General features: G+C 44.2%; 2 protein-coding genes across 6 annotated transcripts in view; one reads left to right on the forward strand and one right to left on the reverse strand.

Annotated features, from left to right (window-relative positions):
* Positions 1-25052, reverse strand: part of BLM (BLM RecQ like helicase) — a 144378-nt gene that overhangs the window by 11850 nt on the left and 107476 nt on the right. For all 5 annotated transcript variants that reach the window (XM_085896579.1, XM_085896578.1, XM_085896581.1 and 2 more), the window contains 8 exons: positions 24501-24649; positions 20478-20584; positions 19983-20143; positions 11559-11660; positions 11358-11451; positions 11069-11253; positions 9300-9435; positions 8959-9161 (listed from right to left, as the gene is read on the reverse strand). In XM_085896579.1, the coding sequence (XP_085752705.1) occupies positions 8959-9161; positions 9300-9435; positions 11069-11253; positions 11358-11451; positions 11559-11660; positions 19983-20143; positions 20478-20584; positions 24501-24649 (1137 nt within the window). The remainder of the gene's footprint in view (positions 1-8958; positions 9162-9299; positions 9436-11068; positions 11254-11357; positions 11452-11558; positions 11661-19982; positions 20144-20477; positions 20585-24500; positions 24650-25052) is intronic.
* On the forward strand, positions 343-6217 carry LOC147020866 (uncharacterized). The gene is given in 3 exon segments (XM_085896577.1): positions 343-1133; positions 1135-2999; positions 3002-6217. Coding segments are annotated over 3 exon segments (4440 nt in total). The 5' UTR covers positions 343-696; the 3' UTR covers positions 5140-6217.

A 25052-nucleotide genomic window follows, 5' to 3' on the forward strand; every position in this document is an offset into this window, starting at 1 on the left:
TTTTCAAATGGCCAATCAGGCAGATTTGATTAGAATCCCCTGGAGAACAAATGTGCCAAATTTGATGCTTGTATCATCATTTGCACGATTCCTCTCAAAAATTGCTGTTATCTGCCCCACTAATCTACACCTCACGATCCGAAAACAATAGTCCGGTGGCTTAGCGCCAATTTTGGGCAAGATCATGACACGCTGGATTAAAGCGCCACATTTTGCACACTTACTATACAGGTCCCATTGAAACATTCTAGAGGGGGGTGCCCGATCTGGGGTGCCTCGGTCAAGGTCAGGCTGAGGTCAAAGGTCACATGGTGTAATACTGTATAAATACCACATATAACATAGGTTTTTGTTAATCTGGAAGGTTTTCACCTTGCCGCAGTAGTGCAGCAGTTGTTAAATGTGGGATTGGAATCAGTCAAGCATGTTTTTATTCTTTTTACGTTCCCACGCCCCCCAAAAATGTCACTTTTCCCTCCAAAATGGTCAAATTTTCCCCAAAGGTCAATGTTTTTTGCCATGAGGCTAAATTTGCCCTGAGTATATCCGATTGCAGGTTTATAATTGAGGAGCAATTAACACGTTTGCCTCACCCTGGCTTTTTTATTTTTACCGCTCTGTCTGTAATTGCTTAAACATAATATATGTGCTTGTCTTGGTCTCTTTTCAGGAAGACGAATATAGATCCCAAGCAGAATGGATTGGGAAAAGTGCATAATATGTGGTTTGAAAGATGGTGATTTAAAGTGTCCTGCTGAAAGGTCAGATGGAGAAGGACTAGCTTCATATGATGATTTCCTGCAGAATGTGGAGGGATTTCATGAACTACAAGTACTTCCAGTTGAGTTAGCCTACAGCGGATGTGACACTGCTGCTGAACTTCTTGAAAATCGTGCAAAATGGCATAAAGCATGTAAACTGAAGTTTGCTAGCTCTAAGCTTGAAAGAGCAAGAGATAGACATAAGCGAAAAAGTACTGAACAGGATGAAAGAAAGTCTACATGCCAAACACACGAGTCATCTTCAACGATGAAAGACTGCATCTTCTGTAGAAAAACTCAAGGGAAGCTGCATAACTGTTCTACTTTAGGACTGGATATGACACTCAGAGATATAGCTACAGTATTGAAAGACAGACTTGAAAGCAAGAATTGCAGGAGGTGATTTAGTAGCTATTGAAGCTAAGTATCACAATAAATGTTTAACAGCCTTCAAGAATCGCAATAGAAGTATGGAAAGAGAAAAGCAGGAAGACAATACCACATCCACTATTGATCAGAAAATGATGCAGGCTTGAGTGTTTGCAGAGCTGGTTTCTTATATAGAAAACAGAATTGAAGACGGAACTCACATATTCAAACTTTCTGAGATCCATACATTGTTTGAACAGTGACTTGACATTCTAGGTGTCAGAAAAACAATCAATAGGTCAAGTCTCAAGAATCAGCTTCTTGCACACTTTGCAGCTGACTGCCTTGAACAGTCAGACGGGCAGAGCACTCTCCTTGTATTTAATGAGGGGCTTCAGAAAATTTTGAAGGCAGCAATGGCATCACGTGACTTTGATGAAGAAGCTCTCTCCATGGTCAGTGTAGTGAAAACAGTACGGAAAGAGATATCTAATGGTGAATTCTTTAAATTCTCTGGCACATTTCCCACTGACTGCCAAGAAAGTTCAGTTCCCACTTCTCTCAAAACACTGGTATCTATGCTTCTGTGTGGTAGCAACATCAATGACCAAAGCATTGCACATTCCCAGGCCTGCCTCTCAATCTGCCAAAATATACTCTTTAACTACAAAGGAAAGGTTTCAAGTGTGTCCAAGTCACGCCATACAAAGGACCGTGAGCCTCCCCTTCCTTTATATATTGGTTTGAATGTACACACACTTACACGCAGTAAGAAAATGTTGACACAGCTGTACGAGATGGGCATGAGTGTCAGTTATGAACGTACCTTAGAGGTAGAAGACTGGCTTACCACAGCCGTGTGCCAACACTTTGAAGATGACGATTCAGTGTGTCCTCCACAGATTCGTGATGGTATTTTCACAGTAGGGGCTCTCGACAACATCGACCACAACTTGTCTTCCACAACAGCCCAAGGATCTTTCCTTGGGACACGTATTAGCCTCTTTCAGTTCCCGACTGCCACCAACCCTGGTACCAGCAGACCGGCTATCACTGTTCCCCCTCCTGAACATACCGGAAGACCTTCTCTACCAGACAACTACCGCATTGTACCAGACGTGGCTTGCAATATTGATGGTGTAGTTGTCTCGGAGGCTGGTATTTCTGACATTGATACCCCTGACATCGACAGCCATCTTGAAGAGGCCAAGAAAGAAGAAGCGCAATGGGTCCAGCAGAGTATTCAGATCCTCTCCAAAGATACAATATGTACAGATGAATACATCTCATGGGCTGCATACCATGCATCGCATAAACCAGAGCCTACAGACCCGATAGGCATTAGTGCCCTCTTACCACTCTTTCTGGAGAAAGCTGCAACCATTTCAATGGTTAGACATGGAATGACCATTATACAGCGTGAAACAGAAAAATGCAATCCAGGGCAGATACCAGTCATTGCACTCGATCAACCACTCTACACCCTGGCTAAGTATGTGCAATGGACGTGGCCACAGACATTTGGTGAAACGTCTTTTGTTGTCATGTTTGGAGGCCTCCACATAGAAATGGCTTTGTGGATGATGGTTGGAGACCTGCTAGAAGGAAGTGGTTGGACTGCAGCTCTGAGTGATGCAAGTGTTGCTTCTGCAGGAACTGCAGACTCCTTCCTTCATGTAACTCACTTGACAAGGACGAGGCATGCCCATCAGATCAGCGCACTTTCCCTTGGCAAACTGCAGCAAGATGCATGCCTAGAGAAGCTAGGCCCTCATGATGAAGCAGCCTTCAATAACTGGAAGAAAGAAATGTGTGCAAAGAATCCCACCTTTGAGTACTGGGACATAATTCTGCGATTAGAAATCCTGATCCTCATCGTGAGAGAAACCTCTCACTCTTCATTGCTGTACTTGAGACATTGACCCCCTGGTTCTTTGCCTTAGACCACCCAAATTACGCTCGCTGGATTCCTGTGCATATCAGGGACATGAAATCCCTACCCGACGGGATCCGAGATGACCTACAGAAGTTCTGGGTCTTCCCCAAGACACAAAGAAAATTCTCTACCATGCCGCTGGATCAAGCACATGAGCAAAACAATGGACGAGTGAAGGACACTGGTGGAGCAATTGGATTGACAGAGAACCCTGCAGCGTTCAAGAGATGGATGGTGTCAGGTCCTGAACAGGCCAGACTACTCTCAGAGTTTGAAGACCAGTACACCACTCATGAGGCAACTGACACCCAAAACCATGAAAAGGGGGCTTCAACTCAAGAATTGGTCAAGACGAAAGTCAATAAGCTCTGTGCAACAATTACATCGATGGGTTACCGTTTTCTGGGAGATTCACAAGAACTCATGAGAATCGACAGTCACAATTGTCTTGATGAAGCTGCGGCCAATACCCTGCATACAATGGAAGCCCGAGGGAAGGAACAGTACAAAGCCTATGTTAAGGACGTCCTTGTGGAAAGGACTGTGTCAATCCATAAGCCAATCAAACGGAATCGACTGCTTCTTTTCAAACAACTTTATGCTAAATCTAAATCAAAGACGAAACAGCAAATGGAGGTAATCAAGAGCGACTGCAGTCTCTTCAGCAAGCTGTTCATCTCTAGCCAGGTTCGTGATGCCGATATGGATGAGTTCTTCTCTCATGAGAATCATCCCTGGCCCCCATCCTTGAGTCGTCATGGTAAACTCCGACTGCCAAGCTCTAAATCACAGTTACTGGATCTCCTGAAGCCCAGCAAGCAGCCAGAAGCTCCTACACAGTTTGATGTTAAAGTGTTTGATGGCCCAGCGGTAGTGCACGCTCTTCCTAGAGGTGACACTACAACATTTGGTGACAACAGTGCTGGAAACTTCATACGCTGGACCAATCACCAGCTTCGAAGCTGCAAGCGGATGGACATTGTATGGGACACCTTCAGGGAGGGCAGCCTGAAGGATACTACTCGCGAGAAGAGAGGGAAGGGGGTGAGAAAGAAAGTCGCCCCACAGACAAAGCTGCCTGGAAACTTTGCTACATTCCTACAGGAGTCCAAGAACAAGGAAGAGCTGTTTGCTTTGCTGACAGAGGAACTTACCACCTATGAGTATCCAGTTGACAAGGAAGTGTACATCACCTCTGGACAATCAGTTGTGTCCAAAGGCAGCAGTGAACCTATGCCAGCAACCAATCATGAAGAGGCCAACTCCAGAATGTGCCTTTATATCGCAGATGCTTTACAAAAGGGTGCAAAGACTGTTATGGTCAGCACAGTGGATACAGATGTTGTGGTCATTCTGGCTGGCATATTCTTTGACCTTCTAGAGAAACACCCTGATGTTCAGCTGTGGGTAGCATTTGGAAAAGGAAAACACTTCAGGTTCTACCACATCAACTCCCTCTGTGGTGAACTCGGTGAAGGGAAATCCAGAGCACTTCCATTCTTCCATGCCTTCACTGGGTCAGATACTACATCACAGTTCAATGGAAGGGCAAAAAAGTCATCTTGGGAGGCCTGGAGGGCATTTCCTACAGCAACTGAAGCCTTCCACTTCCTTATGCAGTATCCTTTCATGCCAATGACGGTTGAATCGCCTCTCTTCAAAGTCATAGAACAATTAACCTGCATTTTGTATGACAGCACAACCTTGTCTGAAAGCGTCAATGACCTGAGGAAGAAACTCTTCCCCCGCAAAGTACAAATGATGCAGAATCTCCCAGCATCTCAGGCTGCTCTGATCCAGCACACAAACCAGAGTATATACCAAGCTTGCATCTGGTTGATGAGCCTGAAAACTGAACAGAATGTCCCTCGTCCTGATGCTTTCGGTTGGACTAATAATGACAACACATGGAAACCACTGTGGACAACAATACCAGAGGCCGCAAAAAGGTCAAGTGTGGCTGTAAGGCTGAACCACTATGCTCAAGGAGATGCACATGCAGTAGTACAGGCTTGGAGTGCACAGCACTCTGTGAGTGCAGGGGAAGTTGCACTCGCTGAGTATGGAATGTAACTGATATCCTCAGCAGAACTCAATTGGTCAGTTTTATGCAAATTGTAACTAATTAGGGTTGGTGCATGAGTACAAAAGGTACTTTTGAAGCATGACTTACATTTTAAGCTTGATCATATACATTATGACGTCATTTGGATTTTTCTCACAGGTGGTGGTATTTTTCCCAACAGATAGTCATCACGTAAACCACATAATTATGAGTTTTTATGTCGTAAGATGTTGTAAACCGAGCTCAAACATTCTTTTTTATCATTACAAGCATGAATTCAGATACAGTTATAGAGGTACACTTACGTAAATTACGTCAATGCTGACAACTATAGGTGACATTAAACCTTTTGCAAGTGTTCCCATGATGCACTATACCCTTAGAATAGTGTGTGATGGGAAGACTTGCGAAAGGTCTATAGTGGGATGGCATTTTATTAACTATGACATCAGAAACAGCAACAGTAGCCAAACTGTAGTTAACAGTTTAGATAGTGCCTAATATTTATGTGATGAAAAATCTCTTGTAGCAGTATCCTCATAAGAAACATATTGAAAAAGGTCTAATTGTAAAATTAGGTCAACCTCGGATACAATGTGGCAGCCATTTTGAATTTATGCAAATAAAGAGTTGTCCTAATATTTTTCCAACTTATCTTGTGTGGTTCTTTGTATTTACACCTCCTAAATCACCCTTACATGCAATTTAGTAGTATTTATATGTGGTCAGAAATGCTATTCAGGTGGCAATTTTGGAAATTGGTGGCCATTTTGACCTGGACATGGCAGACTGGGCACCACCCTCGATACGCTTCCATGGGACCCAAACAAATCTAAAGATTTCGTAAGTATATTGATGACTTCCGTCATCTGTGTGTGTGTTTGTTTGTTTGTAGGCACGATAACTCGAGAACGGAAGAAGCTACCAATGTCAAATTACACCACGTGATTCAGGAGGGTGTTGGCTTGCGCTGCTTAGATTTTGGTCAAAATCGGTCAAAGGTCAAGGTCACAGTGAGGTCAAACATTCGATTTTTGATGGTTTGGTACAGAATCATCGTAGAAACTTCTGGTTTGTGTCGCTACCTTCTCTAGAGACAGATTTTATTAGACAAGGTCAGAGGTCAAGTTGACGATTTCGTAAGTACCAGCCTATGACTGCTTGTTGTTTTGTTTTTTCATGTTGTTTTTTTTTTACATGAAAGATATTTTATATGAGCATCCAGGAAGCTATTATATTGGTGACCAATGGAGTGATCTGGAATTTGTACTCAAAACAATGAATTTTTTTTTTACTTGAAACAAGGAAATTTTAACTTGCATATGGACAATGTTGCTGGTTGCGTAAAGACAGGTAACGGTTATACAGAGGTGGCCGTTAAGACAGGACAGGTCAGGTCAAGTCACGTATGGGAGCATGTGCTGGAGCAGCGCGTTGTTGCGTCCACTTTCCGCCGGTACTCCAGGGGCCTCCATCGGGCCTCCATCTGGCCACCCCCCAGGGAGATACCTGGCCCATCCGCATCTCCTTGAGATGCTGTCAACCTGCTCTAACCACGAGGCATGTGGTCGGCCCATTAGCCTCCGCCACTCACGAGGCTCCATCGCCGAAATAATCTGGTGAGCAGGATCAGCGTCAGGAAAATGAGCCACATGTCCACACAGCCACAGCTCATGCTCATCGACTATACAGGTAACAAATCTCATTTGAGTCTCTCTCAGCAATCGTTCGTTTGACACAAAGTCCGACAAGCAACAGCCAAGGATTCTCCAAAGAGACCTGGTACCAAAGGAATCAAGTCTCTGTCTCAGATCCCTGTTCAGAGTCCAAGTCTCACATTTGTAGAGCAAGAATGGAAGCATCAAGGACCTGAAGACTCAGACGTTCGTCGTCCTGCACAGGTACCGACAGCGCCACTCCCCATGATCCAGTGAATCCACGATTCATCAGGTCTGACCCAGACGTCTGTTGACCTCTGGCTCTGAGCCAGCAGAGACGAGAATATCACTACCAAGGTAAGTGAATCTCTTGTGAATGACAATTCACACAATGCGTGAATTCCTCTAAGTAGGACGAGAATCACTTGACCACATGTGATGCTCCACCACCTCACAGATTCCTCGCATATCGGCCTCCTTGTCCACCCTTAGCGCACGTACAGTTTTACGCCTCAGCTCCCTGAACAGCTCAGCTCTGCCATTCAGCCTGGCCCTGCAACTCTGGTCAACGGTATCCAGTGTCCCTTGAGACAAAATTCTTCTTCGCCCGACGGTGAGTTCCAAGACATCCACCGGCAACATCAAAGATGGTGGTCTTGAAGGCACTCCACAACTCTTCAGGATTCCCCAAAGCACCCAGACCCCCAAATCTCCACTCAGCCTGTTCGCAAACTCCTCAGCGACCCCATTATCCTTGAGCTTGCCAACATCCAGCCGAGGCTGTGATGGTATCATTCTCCCGGATTAAAGTTGCAACTTCAGAGTTGCTGCAACAAGCCTGTGGTCGGTATTGAGGAACTAAGCCCTCCAGGAGACCCTGCAGTTCTGGACCATCCTCCAGCGACCATCAACGAGAAAATGGTCAATCTCTTTTGCCATACCACCAGCATTGGAATACCAAGTCCAGCAATGAACCTGTGGTGATTATTGCACCCAATGTAAACCCACAATAACAGACAGCATTGACGACGTGGTTTCGCAGCCATATTGGATTTTAGCGAAAACCTTTAAAATCTCTCTCAAATCACCCATCTGATCGATGCTGGTTCATGGTGATGAAACCCATGAACCAGCCACCCTAAAATCATGACTTCTTGCAAAGTGAAGGAACTTAGTGCTATTCTGGCTCACAGTCCCAGACTACCCATGGGGACAAACACACGTCTCATAACCATCCCTATCAGTTCCAGTTGATGCAGTGAAATCCCCCAAGCCTAGAAGAGTATCTCACCTGGGGCACTGATCAACCAGAGGCTCGAGCATGGCATAGAATGCGTTCTTCACAGTGAGATCATTCGCCTCATTCGGAGCATATACAGAGACCAGGGAAATGACACCCAAGGAGTGACGAATCCTTAGTCTCATAATACTCTTGTTGACCAGTGTTACCTCAATTATCATTGGGGTCAGCTTATTAGACGCAGGTACAGGACCTCCTTGGGCATGGTCACCATCAGAGCGACCAGACCAATAGTAGGTGTAACCACCTGCCATGATCTCGCCGCAATCCGGTCTCCAATCCTCAGGGAGTGCTGCAATACCGATGTCCAAAGGCTTGAGCTCAGATGATAACAGAGACAAGTGATCATCCTTTCTTAGGGATAGGACATTCCAGGCACCCACTTGAAGGGACCACCTCAGGTTAACCCAAGGAGACTGCCGTCTGGTGGACGACAACTCAGCACCACCCCGACACATACTACCGCAATCTGACCCGGGAAGGTTACCCCGTGGTTTTAGTCTTATCACCAAAGAGTGAGGGTCCCCAAAGGCTTTGCCCCAATCCGGTCATCCAATGAGATGCACTGCAAAGGGAAGCTGCACAGGAGGTATTCCCAAGGAGTTTTGCGGAGTGAAGGGTCTTATGATGGCCAGAGTGCAAATCCTGCCACCAACTCACGGCACAATATAAACCCGTTAAGACAGGTTTGACTGTAATTATACAAGAAGCTTTTTGTGTTTACCAATGGAATCAGTTTGAACAGGTAGTATAAATAGTCTACTTTTTTGGAAATAGTGCCATCCATTGTTAATTTAAACAAGAGGTTTGGCTCTCGGCCATCCTATACTCAGACAAAAACAAGCCACACAAAAAACACAACCACGTACCTGCAGCTGGCTACACAGCAAATCGGTTGCACGTGGGCCTGGACGGCAGTATGCCGCAGTCTGTTGGTTGGCCACAACTACGAGCTCCTCACTGATGATCTCACGGAGGACAAGAAGTCGCAGCAGTCGCTCTACATTGTGCCGTGACATCGAGGAGCCCACACCAAACACAGGACTGGACTGATCGCGTGCATTCTTGCACCCTGGATAAACCCACAAAGCAGACTGGTGTAAAACAGGTAAAAAACAGTCAATGGCACAAAACATCAACACCTGCAGGTTGAAGTAACAGTGTAGTTCCCTACTTGATGTGAGTAAGAAGTAACAGTAAGGTGTCCTACCAAGGAAAATATCCACCAACATGTTGAGTGTAAACCGAGAAGTACTTGATTGCCCCCATCTTCCCACTGCAGTTTTCTCCTTCAGGAACTGAATCAAAATCTGCACCTCCTTGGTAACATTTCGTTGAATGAATTTCTGCACAAAGGGTTTTCCAGGGGTTTCAATCATATTGAGGAGCAATATGTCAGAATTCACTCCACCACAAGACCAGTTTGTTTACATTTCAAACAAATCTACCTAGTTACTATCATTATAGTGAAAGGAGGCGATCAAACCCTAATAATTAAGGTGCCTATTTATTGTTGTACGGAATTTTTTTTTCCGCCCTCACTTTTTCACGTTAATTCAATATTCTCCACGTGACCGATGGACTGGACTGATCGCGTGCATTTGACTCTTGGCCATCCTATACTCCACAAGAATGACATGAGAAAGGAAGAGGGGTTGGGTGGGGGGATCGATCTGTATGTTCAAATTGTTTTCATTAAAAGCTTAAACTATATGTATAAAAGTAGCTTCAGCTCGGTGTCACCATGCATGCCTGCCTGCACCCATCAAAAAGAAGAACGAGAACAAGAACAAGATGTCTGAATATAAAAGGATATACATTTTGAATGGAGACGGACTTTGTATTTTGCATTTCTATTTTGATTTCCCTCTTAATGTGTTGTTGTATATTATTCAGTATTCAGCATCTGGAAAGGCCATCATGAATATCACCATAACACTATCCCCCTCTTCGCTCCTCACACCACCATATTTTATACATATCCTGAAAGCGGATGCAAACGGCCTTTGCTTTCTAGTGTTTTATATATTTTTAAATTTTATTTTTCGCATACAATTTTAAAAAGTAATAAAATGCTTAATGTTTTCTATATTTTATTATTTTGCTATGGATTAAACCCATCTGTTATTAAATATGGCTTATGGTACATTTGACCCCTTCCCCCCCCCCACCTCCCCAATCCTGGCTTTTGGCTCAGTCCACGATGTAGATTACAACATATCATGTGTGGAAATGTCAATGCGACTATCGTTTTAAATTTAATAAAATGCTTAATGTCATGTATTGTGTTATTTTGGTATAAATTAAATCCACCTATGTTATTAAATTGTTTTAATACTTGTTTCAGTTGATTTGGAGGATGGTTTGGATATGTATTGCTTTTTGAATGGTTCTGTCCACTCTCCACCCCCCCCACCCCTCCCTTTCACGATCCTGGCCTGGTTTGGATGAGTCCACATTTCGTTCGAGTTATTTTCGTAATTAAACGATGAATGTTTTCTACATTTTTAGTAAATTTTGAGTTGCAAGCACCAACTCAGAGACAAAGTAACTTCCTCACGTTGGAATCACCATCATGACTTGAACAGTTATTGAGGTAGGTCAGGCTATAGTTTTACATTATTTTGAGGGGAAGAAGTATAAATTGGTGTTTTAGCGATCTCTCGTGGTATGTTAGCGATGTATTCTGATGTCTTTTTTTTTAAACACTCGATACGTCCTTTTAAACGTATTTTTAAAGACGTCTTTTTTTAAGTTCAGAAAATGCTCGAGAACAAAAGGTATGGCTTTTAAATGCACTTTTTTTTCCTGTATCACCCCTCTATATGGAGTACTACCGCATTCCATGATAGAGAAGAGATACCATAATCCACGACATTTCATTTCTGCTTCAGCTCCACAATAGCACACAATGTGCTGTATAATCACTGACACAAGCTTGTCTGGAACACATCATTGCTGTGTAATCGATAGACTTGCCTGTTTTGAGCAGCAGTTATCACAGGCAACAGAAGGATTCTCACGACAGAAGCTCTGGTCAAAGTACTTCTCTCCAAAATAAGCAAGCAGCTGTGAGCGCCGACACTCAGTCCTGTTCTCACAGAAGTGGACCATACTTCGTAGGTTGCTTAAATGCATTTGTTGAGTGGTGCGGGTCCCCTCGGCTTGGCACATCACCAGGGTGAAGGGACGAAGAATGAGAAAAATGGTGTGCATGATTACAATACATTAAACGTTATTAGTCTGTCAAAAATGGATCTACACTCACACATGATGAGACGGTGGATTCGATGCATATCTGGATAGCAGTAGAACAGTACACATCGTGAAAGCTCTCCATCACGGCCTGCACGCCCAGATTCCTGCACAACACATGTGTGCAACAGCTTGGAGTAATATGTAGTCTTGTATCTCAAAATTAAAGCACAGAGAAAAAGATATATGTACAAGGAAAAACAAGAAACAAAACCTGGTAAAATCCTTCAATGGATTTGGGCAGCGATGCATGGATGACGAACCGCACATCTGGCTTGTCTATGCCCATGCCAAAAGCTACTGTAGCACAGATCACCTGAAAGTCACATGAATGACATGGTTTTCAAGATCCTTGTTTAAACTCAGTCTCAAACACAAACTTAAATCCATAAAGTTACTTTAAACCCTCATCAAAATATCTTTAAAGCCTTGCTGAAAAATAGTGGTTATATTTTAACAAGGTATAAAAAAGAAAAGCTACAGAGAACTAATTTTAAGAACTTGGTAATCAGATGTTTATAGAAGAAATATACATTTAAAAAAAAACAACAAAAAAAATACAAATGTAGTGTCTTGAACAAATGTAGTCACGCGACCTGAACAACAAAACATGGTGACATTCAATTAATTTACATATTACATAGGAAGAAATGGTAAAAATTAATTCAATGTATTGAAGGGTACACAAGCATTGAAATAGATATGAATTATGTAGTATTCTCAATAAGGCCACCTAGCAATTTCTATCAACTCTAAAAATGCCAGAATAAGCAAACTACCTCACAAAGTGTACGTAAAAACAGTTGGTTATCGTAGCTTCCGAAAAAAGTAAAATCCTTTGCCTTGATCAATGCAAGGTAAAATGTCATAAACACACTTCTTAAGATTGAAAATAAAGGCTCAACATACTGTTGCGGATCCGGGGTGGCGGGATTCTCACCCAACTCTTGGTGCCACCCTCACCACCGCCGTCTCCAGGGTTTATAACGCCGGCTGGCTCGGCACAGGCTTCGGGTCACGCGTCTTCAATCGTGATACCAACGTAATTCAGGGCCTTACCAGTTGGGGAAATAGAACCCCGGTTACAGACTGGTTTTGTCAGATGCCGAGCGTTTTCTGCCAGTCTGAAACCATTTTGGTTTTATATACCAATCGAGCGAATTGTTTCTCAGCACGGCACGAATAATTCAAGGCGGCAAATCTCGTATAACTCAGCCAGATTTATCGGGGAACACAACACAAGCAAAACATTCATGACTGTTTTTATTAACAATCTTCAACCCGTTCTTAACTGGGGAACTATGGGTTTCGAGGGTTTCGAGGGGGTCCCTACCGAGATATGCCTTAAACAACATGCAGACAAGACCGACAGACAGCATGCAGACAAGACAGAGTACTTGGTGATGTTTCATGGACGAGAGGAAAGTGTCAAAAGCACAAATGTTGCTCGTAACAAGCCGATGTCCACGGATTTGAGCCCAAGCTCGAACACGCCGCATGACGAGACGGCGCTCGCCTTCCTTTTTCGCACCGCACGCGGTCTCCGCGCGCTCTGACCCCACGTAAGGTCGATGGCACAAGACCGCCAGATCGACGATGGGTCCCAGGTAGTTTCTCTCAAGGTCCAGCATACAAGTCCAGGCCTGGCCTGTTCACCAGACAAGGCCAAATCGGGGTGCCGGGCTCCGGCAGGCTGTGTCCATTGGATTCCAAGACGTCGTCGAGCCATGAGGTGAGTAGGGACAGTCGGAGGCTCCGTCGTTAGACGCAGGTTGAACCTGTCGATCACCTCCTCTCGAAGCAGACTCCAGACTCACAGCAGCCCGGTCCTCTCCCTGCCGATTGCACCACTCGCTTTCCTTTTTCCTTTCGGCGCTCGTGGCTTCAAAACCGACTGCCGTTTTTGTACTTCTCCCAAAACTGAACCACTCCAAGAGGTCTCCGTTCGCTGCCGAGGGCAGACAGACCTCCTGCAGTCCTTTCCCTGCCTTTCCTTGCCTTTCCTTCGGCCCTGGCTCGCTTCTCCAGGCCACAGAAGGCAGACCCGGCGCGCCCAAGTCCAGTTTCTCTCCCGGCAGAATCACCACTGTCTCTGCTTCGTTCGCTCGCTTCAAAGCCACTGGCTCCTCCCCCTTTACGAAGCCGACAAACTCCTTCCCTTAGTTTTACTTCCTCTTTTTGGCCACTCCCTCTCAGCCGACTGGGCGGGGCCTATCGTCCCGAGAGGGGAAGGAAGAAGAGGGAGCTCTCGATCCACCACCACCGCACAAACAATAAACAGCCTCTTACAACTCCCGACACACATGTAACGTCCATTTTACCGAACAGCCGAGCTAAACATGCATTTAATGGGGGATCTGAGCTAATCCTATATTTAGTAGCCTACTAAGGGCCATTTCCATCACAATACATTCATCAACAATCTAAGAAGATGTCATATCATTTTGGCATTACCAAGTTATTTATTTATTATTATTTTAACAAAATCTGCAGTCTACATTAATTGAGCAAGGTGACAGAGGGAGAAAAAGGCAATGCACTGCCAATGAGACACCGGAACAATATATGGATGAATGAACAGGAGGAAAGAGAGGTGAAGGAAGGAAACATCAACCTGCAATGAGAAAGGGAGTGTCGGGGGTGGGGGTTGAGGTATAGGAAAAAAAATGTGTGGGGATGGGATGGAGAATGACGTGAACGGGTTGTGTACTTTGAACTTGCAGCCGTGGAGTTAAGAGTGAGATAATGGCTCACAAAAGCTTCTTTCCCCTTGAGGGGAAGGCCTTTATAGAACAGAGCATTGACAAACCCCATTGTTTGGCAACCAAAAGAGGGGGGGGGAAGGAGGGAGATGTCTGACAGTGGAGAGAAAAGCAACATCACAAAGCGGTGTTGCCGGGAGTACTCAAATGTTTCGGTTTGCGATCCATACTGTTAGGAAAGGGGGAGGAACAGGAATCAAGAAGATGGGGCAGTATAGGTGGTGGGTGGAAGGACACAGGCGAGTAAATGGCACTTTCAAAATGACTTAATCCACCCCAGAATACTTGGCATGCATGCGCAGAAACCCAAGTGGTGCTTTTTAGCATCATAAATTATATTGTGTGTGCGAGATCAAGATTGTTACCAAAAATGGCTCACAAAGCTTCAAAGAGAAGTCGAAAATACTTGTGAAAAGTACCTGAGAAAAAGGGATGTGCCTCTTCACACCGAAAGACTTGAACTTTCTCAGCTCGCCGAAAGAGAAGCTGCTCATACTATAAACTCCTGACTATGTGGGTCGGTGCAAGAACCGAGAGGACGGGCGTGTGCTCCACAAACCCCTGATGGATTGGTAACAGTGAATGGACTGTATATTTGGATAAGGTGCTTCTGAACACCAATGGGAAGACATATCTGAGGCTTGGGAATGTACAGGGTAAGTTTAAAATGATGATATTTACTGTTAATCACATTGGGAGGGGACAAGAGCTGTGAGGGTTAAGTATATTGTTGTTCTTCTGTAAAACCGCATGCCTCCAAGGCAATGGCACACAACAGACAGTGATCCCAAGCAATTATTTCAATAGTGTACATCTTAGTTAGTCCCTTCCATATATCTAGTGGGTAAAAGGGGAAAGATGCATTGCGTGGGACTCTCGGAGTTGGGTCTATCATATCTCTTTAACTTTTTACACAAAACATGCAAGCAAGCACGCATGCCATGCAATAAGAATGAGCAACACGCTACGAGCAACTCCAGCATGTTCGTGCTGCGAGTGCTCTTTGCCGACAATGCATGGTACATCGTTCCTTTGGAGTTTGCGCATCCATTCTCCTTCCAAGTGTGCACGCCAATTCCCAACCGCCACCTCTCCTCAGACCTCATTCTGCTCACCAAGTTCACAACTGCTTCACGCAACTGGGAAAAATATCCCCGCAACAATTCAAACTAACTCATGACATTTATTCACCAATTTCACTACAAACACCATCTGGCACTCACCCCTTACCATGGATGCCACTTGTCAATGATCATTCGCTACAAATGCCACATTGCCACCATCTCTGACTACAAATGTCATAACAAGAGTGCTTTACTCTATAACCGCAGAAACTGCCCCATGGTCACCAAATCCGTACCAAAGCATCAAGGTACCCAGAGGAGATGCAGATCGAGCCATTTCAAGGCCATTTCGAGCCATTTCAAGGCACAACACAAAGCACGAACGTGCGCTGCAGCTTGTGAAGGGACCGACAGGTAGCGCAGGGATTTCGCTACAATTCCATGTTGAAGTGAGGATCAGTGCACAGTCGGGGTTGGAAAACGCATCCGAAGACCGCGGCCCCATGTAAAGCCCGAAGCTCCGACCCACGTCAAGGTCAGCGAGTAACTGGCCCATTTTTCGTATGAGGTCTGGCGGGGCATGGCTATGGCTGATGTGGACCAATAGGGGGAGTGGGATTTTGCTTACAGCTCGTTTTGATCCAATTCCCAGCACTTTCCCTTCGTCTGGGCCCAAAAAAGGGCAGAGCGGAGCCAATCAGGGCCTTTTCATCAGTTCGCTCAGTCAGTCAGTTTGTTGGCCAGTTTGTCCTTTTCACCATGCTCGTCCGGTCAGCTCATTTGTTGCTGCTGCTGTTCATCCTTTCGTGCTCGAGGTTGTCAGCAGTGCTGCAGAGAGGAATGCGGAGCCAGGTGAGATCAGCGAGCAGACAGTCGGCAAGTTGAACATCGGCGCAGAGCGAGAGGCACCGCGAATCCCAGTGACCAAAAGTGGGTCGCACACTGCTGCCACGAGGCGGGGCCGCTCCATTTCCAGCGATCCTCATTAGGTACAGACATTTACACATACAGATTCTCACACACATGGGATAGGAACTTTCTTCTTGCGCATCTTTTTCTACCATCTTTCTCTCTCTATCTCGTCTACTGTGGACACACAAAAAAGCATCAACGTGGGCGAATCCCGACAGTTCTTTTAAGGGCAGAACCTGAAGGAGCAAAATGAACTGACTCGCATTTCATATCTTCCTCTCGCACTACGCCGCACCCCTCCCCCCCCCATGTTGCACTATGCTTGCACCTCACACTCCCACACCTTACACTCCCACACCGGAGACACCCAGTATTCCTCTTAGCTCTCTCTCTCTCTCTCTCTCTCTCTCTCTCTCTCTCTCTCTCTCTCTCTCTCTCTCTCTCTCTCTCTCTCTCTCTCTCTCTCTCTCTCTCTCTCCCTCTCTCTGTCTCTCTCCTTAAGCGTTCTGGGTTGCGTTCGTCTGCCGACCACACCAGGTATTAAGAGGTCATTTACCCTCACCCGCTTTCTCTCTGGGCTATCTAAATTTGGTGTGTGTGTGTGTGTGTGTGTGTGTGTGTGTGTGTGTGTGTGTGTGTGTGTGTGTGTGTGTGTGTGTGTGTGTGTGTGTGTGTGTGTGTGTGTGTGTGTGTGTGTGTGTGAGAGAGAGAGAGAGAGAGAGAGAGAGATGGCGCCTGTCATGATAATGCAAGTTAAGACTGCATAATATTTAATGGCATAACTGCTCTGTGTCTGCTTTTGAAAGATTGTTGCCTTTTGCCACACCCCAAAAATTCCTTTCTTTCCCTGCTGTACATTCCAATAAACCCCATTTAATGTGCTACATAACTTTCCTCGCATTCTGGTTGTATATAAATGTGCTGTTTAGAAATGTTCCCAGCTCATTTTTGTCTTTTCCTTCATTGGTCCAGCATTGCGCACACCCTAACTTAGCTGGGATGTTATTCCCCAAAGATTCGCTCCGTAGCCATAACGTACTTGGCAGTTCCACTCGGCTGCACCTGATATGGTAAGTAATCTGGTTAACACAAGTACGTACCGAGGGCACGTTCCTCGGTAAGGTCACGTGACCCTAAGGTAAACGGTTTGTTATACGGAGGACGCTCAGTCACATGGTCGAGTTATTGGCGTTTGTGGTTGATTAGCGACCCGACGCATCACAAAGTTATTCGTGTGCAACTGCCTGCGATTCCAGTGAGGCTGTAGAGTAACCCGAGACACCACCTCCCTCGTGGTTTCTCCTGTGATGCCAGCCCGCAACAATATTGCTTGTTTGGTTCTGGGGCTACAAGAGAAATTACACGAGTTGTTTTTTGCATATATTGTGAAAAGTTGAAGATTTTGAAATTGCCACTCTTTCATCTACATCCTGAAAATAGTTTTTAAAAGACTATTTGAATCACGGATTTCATTCTACAGTAGTAACGGAAGTTTAAAAGTGACTGGCGAGTGGAACCGAGTCAATGTAAACACACACAGTAGATGCGTGAAAGGCCTCATTTAGCATTCATACATCACTTTGAAAGTCTCATGTTTCCTATGTAGTTGAGACATAATTATATCCTCTTCTCTGTCTATATATATATATATATATATATATATATATATATATATATATATATATATATATATATATATATATATATATATATATTTATTTTTTTTTAAATAAATATCATCCACTTATCATGGTGGCATTCACTGAGATATTGAAGTAATTTATGTGCTTGTCAAGTTCTTCAATTGCACAAATGGAAGAAAGATTACGACAGTTGAGCTGCACAAGAAACAAAGGTTTCTTAGGGTGACAAAGTCCTTTCATTGCTCTCATTTCAGATGAGATCCGTCCTTGCGGATTTAGGGTCTCATCGTCATCAAGGCCGGTAAACCTGAGATAAATGAAAGTTTGAAGCAGGGGCTTGAACTCTGGTGCTGTTATACAAACTCATCATGCTTTCAACTGGCTATGACTACGGTGCATCGCCACTGTTATCGAGTTCTGACAGTGGAGAGAAAAGCAACATCACAAAATGGTGTTGCCGGAGGAAGTTCCACAATTTTTATGTGCACCAGAGGTGTAAAAATGTAATTCCAGAGAGCCAGATTGATCACAAAGCTCAGAGTCTAGGCAATGTTAAACAAAATATTGTTTCAACCTGTCCATTATATGCATGTCCCTATGTAAATCATGAGCAACACTACACTTGTGTGAACATTTGTTTGTTTTTCTGCAAACACTGGATATTCTGATTTTAAAAAAAAAAAAATTCACATCAGCCAGAAGGAGGATTGCATAATTATGTTGAATTGACAATTTTCTAAAAAAGCAAGAAGACTGGGAGCTGTTTCACAAAATAGAGGTATTTAAATTAAAGTTAGCTGTGCAACTTTGTCTTTGTGATTAATGTCGCTGAAACTTAGTTATGTGCGTATGTATCGTTATGTCCGGCTTCCTTCTTGGGACTACAGTGCAGTAATTGGTCTTTATTTTGATTCCCCAGAAAATGACAATTGATAAGGTGATGGATGACCTGATGTCATTCATGACCCTCCTGGGTCTGCTGCTCAACACAACAAAACAACACTAAGCAAGTGTTGTCATGCTTCGAGCATCCACTCCGAGTCTGGGAGGTTGGCGGTTCAAACCCTAGCCAAGTCATACCAAAGACCTTTTTATTTTATTTTTCATGGTACGTGCTGCTTCCTTGCTTAACGTTCAGCATTTAAAAGGATAAGGGCATGCACAATCCACATCGGTTGGTATCCATGGGGGAGAAGGAAGTTCCTCCTTTCGAAATGCCCCACTGAGTGCGGTAAGGAAGGCGGTGTGACATCTCTGGTACCCAGAGTGCCCCAGGAAGTGATAGCATTCTCCCACAACTCAGTGGCTGTGTTTGTCCCATCTAACAATCCTGTGTTGTGTCTCGTGTGTGTGTGTGTGTGTGTGTGTGTGTGTGTGTGTGTGTGTGTGTGTGTGTGTGTGTGTGCCTGTCAACACCACCACATGCTTTAAATCCTGTCCCCCCAAAAGAAAAGAATAGGGGCAATGCCCCTAGGTCACATGATAGAAAAATGATACTGAGGAGGAAGTCAACGTGGGATGGATTCAGCAAAATGTACCAATGAACCAATGTTATAGCAAATACATATTCAACCACTCCCCCCCCGCCCCCCCCACCTCGTACAACCCCTTAGACCCCAATTTTTTTTAATGTCGTGCACAACCTTTGGTACATTATGGGTGATGACGGTTGGAATCAAGTGTCATTGGAATTGTGTAAGTAAGTCCTGAGAAGAAAGCAAATAACCTTTGGGGAGCAACCCCACCTAAACTCCCTCCGGAGAACCCTCAGACCCTGATTTATTTAATGCCGTAAACAAACTTTGGTACATCACGGGTGATGTAGGTTGTGGTGAAGCTTCATCGAAATTGTGTGTGTAATTTCAGAGAAGAATTTGCAAGTGTTTATGGACAGACGGACAGACGACGCACCATCCCATAAGCTCCCCAGAACTACATTCCAGGTAATCTAAAAAAAAAGAAAAAAAAAAGAAGCATTAAGAGCTTTACGCACTTAATTATAGTGAAACAACATAAGAAGGAAGCTACAATATCATCTTCGTAGCAGAGCAGCAGTCCTACATGTAGAAATTTTACCCATGAAAAAGTCAATTTAGCCAACAGTGGTCATTGCTGTCACTACAAACTCACAGCAGGCCATTTTTCGTGTTATCACACAGACAATGTATAATTTCCTCTCCGGCTGGAAGTGGCCTGTTTGGCCTTACTTTGGACACCCCACAATGGCAAGAACTAGTTTGAATGAGACATGCCTCACCTTGCATTGTTTCTGATTTACCCAGAGGCCTTGAACAACGTCACGTTTGTCATCGGTGAGCCCAGCATGGTATGCCAGCGCTAGGATACCTGCTCTACACAGCACATCGGCTGAGGTTTGACACTCCATTCGTGAAAGGCAGTACACAATGCCTGCATCACCTGCAAATACAAACACGTACTTACATCATATTGTATTTTTGTATCCCTAATGTTAGTACCTATTCATATTTAAGGTTTATTATGAAAGAATCATGTCTGGGTGGGGAGTATACCACATTGGCCCTTTATATTCTCTTTTCATGTATACTTGTAAAGCCTTAATAGGAAGAAGCTTCAGAGTTGTATTTTGATTCAAGCTTTATCAGAGCAGAAAATAGGGAGGAGAGGAGTATTGCTTACCTCTGCCATTAACAGCACCAATGCAAATATCCGACAGGTAACCATAGAAAATGTACGCCTTCCTTTGGAGAGAAATTTCAACCAGGGTACTTACGTGGGTAGTTTGTGATAATCCATTGAGCACAATCATCTGCGATCGTTTTTAGCTTCTTGGGTAAGACTTCATACTTCAGGTTCACTCGGTTGAAGCTTTGCGTGAAACTGCCAAAGGATACAAGAGCTTTAAGCTTTATCAATTTTTCATCCTCCATGCGTGAAAACAAAACAATGTAACTGAGAACCAAAAAAACATCATTTCCAAAATGGCTTCTGCATCCTTATTGGGGCTTTCAATAGCAACTTTCATTGTTTTGACGATTTGTATTAGCTCCAACATTGCTATTTCACAATCAAGAAGATAAACTATCAGGCATCTCAAAATGAAAAGCCCGTCCACATCCGCTTTGTACTCAAACTAAACAAAGAATACAACAGCTAAAAAAAAAAAATTGTACATTTTATTAATTGGTGTTTTCCATATTCTCATCATAAAGGTTTGTTGAAAATTTGATGATAAACGCTCAAATGGTAAAACGTTATGGCCTGGACAGACACACTGAAGCTCAATCTATACTAATAAATGTCAGTGTGTGTGTGTGTGTGTGTGTGTGTGTGTGTGTGTGTGTGTGTGTGTGTGTGTGTGTGTGTGTGTGTGTGTGTGTGTGTGTTTGTGTGTGTTTGTCCTCCATTACTCCAAAACCATGAAACCTAACAGCCTGAAACTTTGCATGCATACGAAGGGAACTCCAAGGAAGTGCACGAGTGAAAATTGGGTGTTTGGGTTAATTAACACACCCCATTTGAAGATAATCAACAGCCTTATCAGGGGCATCCTCAGCAACCTTGCTCGCTGGAGTCTGAAGCCACCATGTTTTTTTTACCTGCTCAACCATGCCTTGACTTGGAACAGCTCGGCCGCAACGATTTCTTCACGATAAAGTTTATTTTTCACTTTGCTCAGTAATATTATCGAATGCCTGTTCATCATAGCTACAAATCACTGGGTACATTGCAATGCTTATAAACGCTCAAAGACACCAACGTTCGTGGTTTGATTTCATTTCTGTACATGCCATAACCTTGAGAATCTCTTAAACTAAGCCAAATTACAAAATTTAAGCTCCAGATTTGAACTCGGCAGCAGTTCCGATGCTATAAAGGTGTTCATTTGTCCAACTCTGACATTGCTTGGGCGTTTCCGGGTGCATGGTTTTATCGATGGCAATTGGTAATTGCTTGCCAAGCCAGGCGTTCCGTTGGAGAGCTTGCTTGAGTGCTTAAGCCACTTACCGAGCTCCACACAGTCGATAGCGGAACAGTTTGTGTCCCGATCGAGATGTAGTCGACAGTTACTACAAGGTAGAGATATGAAGCTTTGTGGTACATATGGGTAGATTTAGATCGGTAAGGACTCTCCACAGGTGTGTGGACATGCTATGACCCTTACGGGCATTGATCCTGTATCTCATGGAGGTTCTCTCAGGTTTTCCATTCTCCTCATGATTGTTTCTAAAGCATTTGGTTATCGGGTTTGCTTTACAAAGGTTATACGTTTCCCTTTGTGAGTTTCAAGGCAAAATATATTTGTAACGCCCGATTTCCAAGACGTTTACCATATGAACACACACAAGCATTTAAAGGCCATTTTCCCCACTAAAGCAGGGGTTAGCCTTGCGGGTGCCATGACAATCTTCTCCACTTTACCCTATTTTTTGCATCTCCCCTTCTTAATCCCCTTGCCCACATTTCTTCTTCCACCACCTTTAGCCAAGTTTTTCTCGGTCTTCCCCGTCCTCCACTTCCGACTACACTCATTTCCAACACTCCTCTCACCCAGTCACTTTCATCCTTCCTCAATACATGACCCAACCATCTCAACTTGTTTCTCGTCACAACATCCATCACAGACTCTATTCCCATCATCTTCCGCGAGTCATTATTTGTCTTCCTCTCTCTCTCAACGATACTCCATACATCCACCGAACCATTCGCATTTCCACCCTTTCCAGCCTTTGTTGCTGCTCCATGTTCATTACCCATGTCTCACTCCCATAAATCATCGTAGTCCTCACATATGTAGCATACACCTTTCCCTTCAGCTTCAACGACACTCCCCTCTTCGTCAGCACGCCACTCAGTTCCCGAAACTTCTTCCATGCACATCTCACTCTTGCAACCGTCGAAGAGTCTGTTCCACCTTCTCCATTCAGCATGTCTCCGAGATAGCAAAATGTTTTCACACCTTCCAGCTTCACACCATCTCCAAGATCCAATTCAACAATTCCTTCATCTGCAGCTCCCTCTATGCACACCTTACACTTGAAAGTAGCTGCCACACTGGTTAATGACCCTCTCACCCCACTACATTTTCGATGAACCCATTCAGCACACATTGTACACTGAATGGAGTTCACTCCGACACCCTTCCTGCACACACCACACGGCCACTTCCCAGTCCTTTCCACCTCACCACATGCTTTACCACTTGCCATCACCTTCGTCTTTCCGATATTCACCTTCAAACCTTTTGCCTCCATACATTCCTTCCACATGTTCATCTTCTCCTTCAGTCCATCCATACTCTCTGCAATCAACACCAGATCATCTGCATACAGCAGCTCCCACGGTAAACCCTCCTTTACCCTCCGAGCCAGCAACTCCATCACAACTACAAATAGAAGTGGACTTAGTACCGACCCCTGGTGCACTACCACCTTCACTTCAAACTCACCACTGTTCCCATCCTTCGTCCTTACAGCTGTGCGCGCTCTCTCGTACATTGCCATCACTACTCTGATCAACCATTCCTCCACTCCTAACTTCCTCAATGCCCATGTCATTACTTCACGTGGAACCCAAGCAAATGCTTTCTCCAGATCAACAAACCCAAAAAAACAACTTCTTCCTCTTCTCCATGTACTTCTCCTGCAACTGCCTTACAATAAAAATTGCATCTGTCGTTCCTCTTCCTGGCATAAATCCAAACTGCATTTCGTCAATCTTTACCTTCTTCCTTATCCTCTTCTCCAACACCCTTTCCTTCATTCCATGCTCCAATAACTTTATTGCTCTATAGGAGCCACAGTCCAGAGGGTCACCTTTCCCCTTGTACAGAGGGACGAGGGTACTCAGTTCCCAATCCACTGGAATGCGGCCTTCTTTCACCACCAGATTACAGATCTCTGTCATTCTCTTCACACCCCAACTTCCCGCTGCCTTCAACATATCTCCCACAACTCCCGTCGGCCCTCCTGCTTTTCTACTCTTCATTGCTCTTATAGCTTCCTCAACTTCCTTCTCAGTTATCTTCTCTGCTGGTCCTAAAACTGGGTTACTCTCGATGTTGCTATCCCATTCATTTTCTACATTCAACAGCCTTTCCATATAATCTCTTCCATCTTCCTTTAATTCCATCTGAGTCCACACCGATTTGTCCCACTTCATCCTTCAAGCAACTCACCCCTGTCACATCAAACCTCTCTCTCGCTATCTGCTTTGCAATCCTGAATACCGCTCTCTTACCCTCCTCCGAATCCAAGCGTTCTCCGAACATTTTCCTATGGGCCTCCTGCGCCTTTGCTACCTCTTCTTTGCAGCCTTCTTGGCTACCTTATAACTTTCATGTGTTGCCTCCCTCTTCTTCCACTGTATCCTTCGCCTTTTTGTATTTTTTTCTTTTCAAAATTACTGAGCCAATTACTGTCCTTACTGCCCAATTACTGCCTGTCCTTACTGCCAATTAGTGCCCAATTAAATTACTGAGAACGTGTTTTCTAAATTACTGAGCCCAATTTTTTTTCCATCTGTCTCATGCAGCTGTATATAAAAATTAATGTTTCTGCACATCTACTTGAAATGTCTATATAAATGTACTGTCGATGCAATTTCTCCAAAATTAGTATAATGGGCTTGAGGGTGATAAAAACAATAATAAAATGTTGTCAATTAAACTTGATATTAAAATAAATGTATTGTTATAAATCTGTTAGGGTTATGGTTAGGGTTAGGGTTTGAAAGAAACCCGTGGGTACAGGTCTGAACTGACGGTGTTTAACGTACTGACAGTATTAATTCTCACATGTGAGGTCTGGGCATCTTGAGTTGGTGCTGGATGTCCTTCTGCACCCTTGGTGTGGCCGTAGCAGTCAGTGCCATCATGGTTACTTTCTGGTAACGGCTGCGCAACTCAGAAAGACGTGTGTAGTCTGGCCTAAAGTCATGACCCCACTGCAAAAAAACATAACAATCAAGTTAGCTTGTGGCCTATCCCCATGTATGCATAAATGTGCAACAGGATTTTGTAATTATTGCCACGCTTCTTGAAAAAAAATAGGGGCAATACCCCTAGGTACTCACCTGGTACATTGATGATACTGAAGAGGAAGTCAACATGAGACAATCATTAACATGTACCAATGAACCATTGTTCGAGCAAATACCTATTTTCGGTAGCAAACCCCCCCCCCCATCTCCAGTAAACTCCCTCAGACTATAATTTTTAGCCACGTCGCGTTGCGAACGCTGGCTCTAAAAGAGCTCCGCGTTGTTCTTCTTCTTGTTGTTCTTCTTCTGCTTAAGACAAAACCTTTAGGACGCAGCTCTTGGACACATTTGTCCTTGTGAAGTAGTA

This window comes from Eptatretus burgeri, chromosome 9 (assembly GCF_056783735.1).
Source record: "Eptatretus burgeri isolate ZD-2024b chromosome 9, Ebu_testis_v1, whole genome shotgun sequence".
Lineage (NCBI taxonomy): Eukaryota > Metazoa > Chordata > Myxini > Myxiniformes > Myxinidae > Eptatretus > Eptatretus burgeri.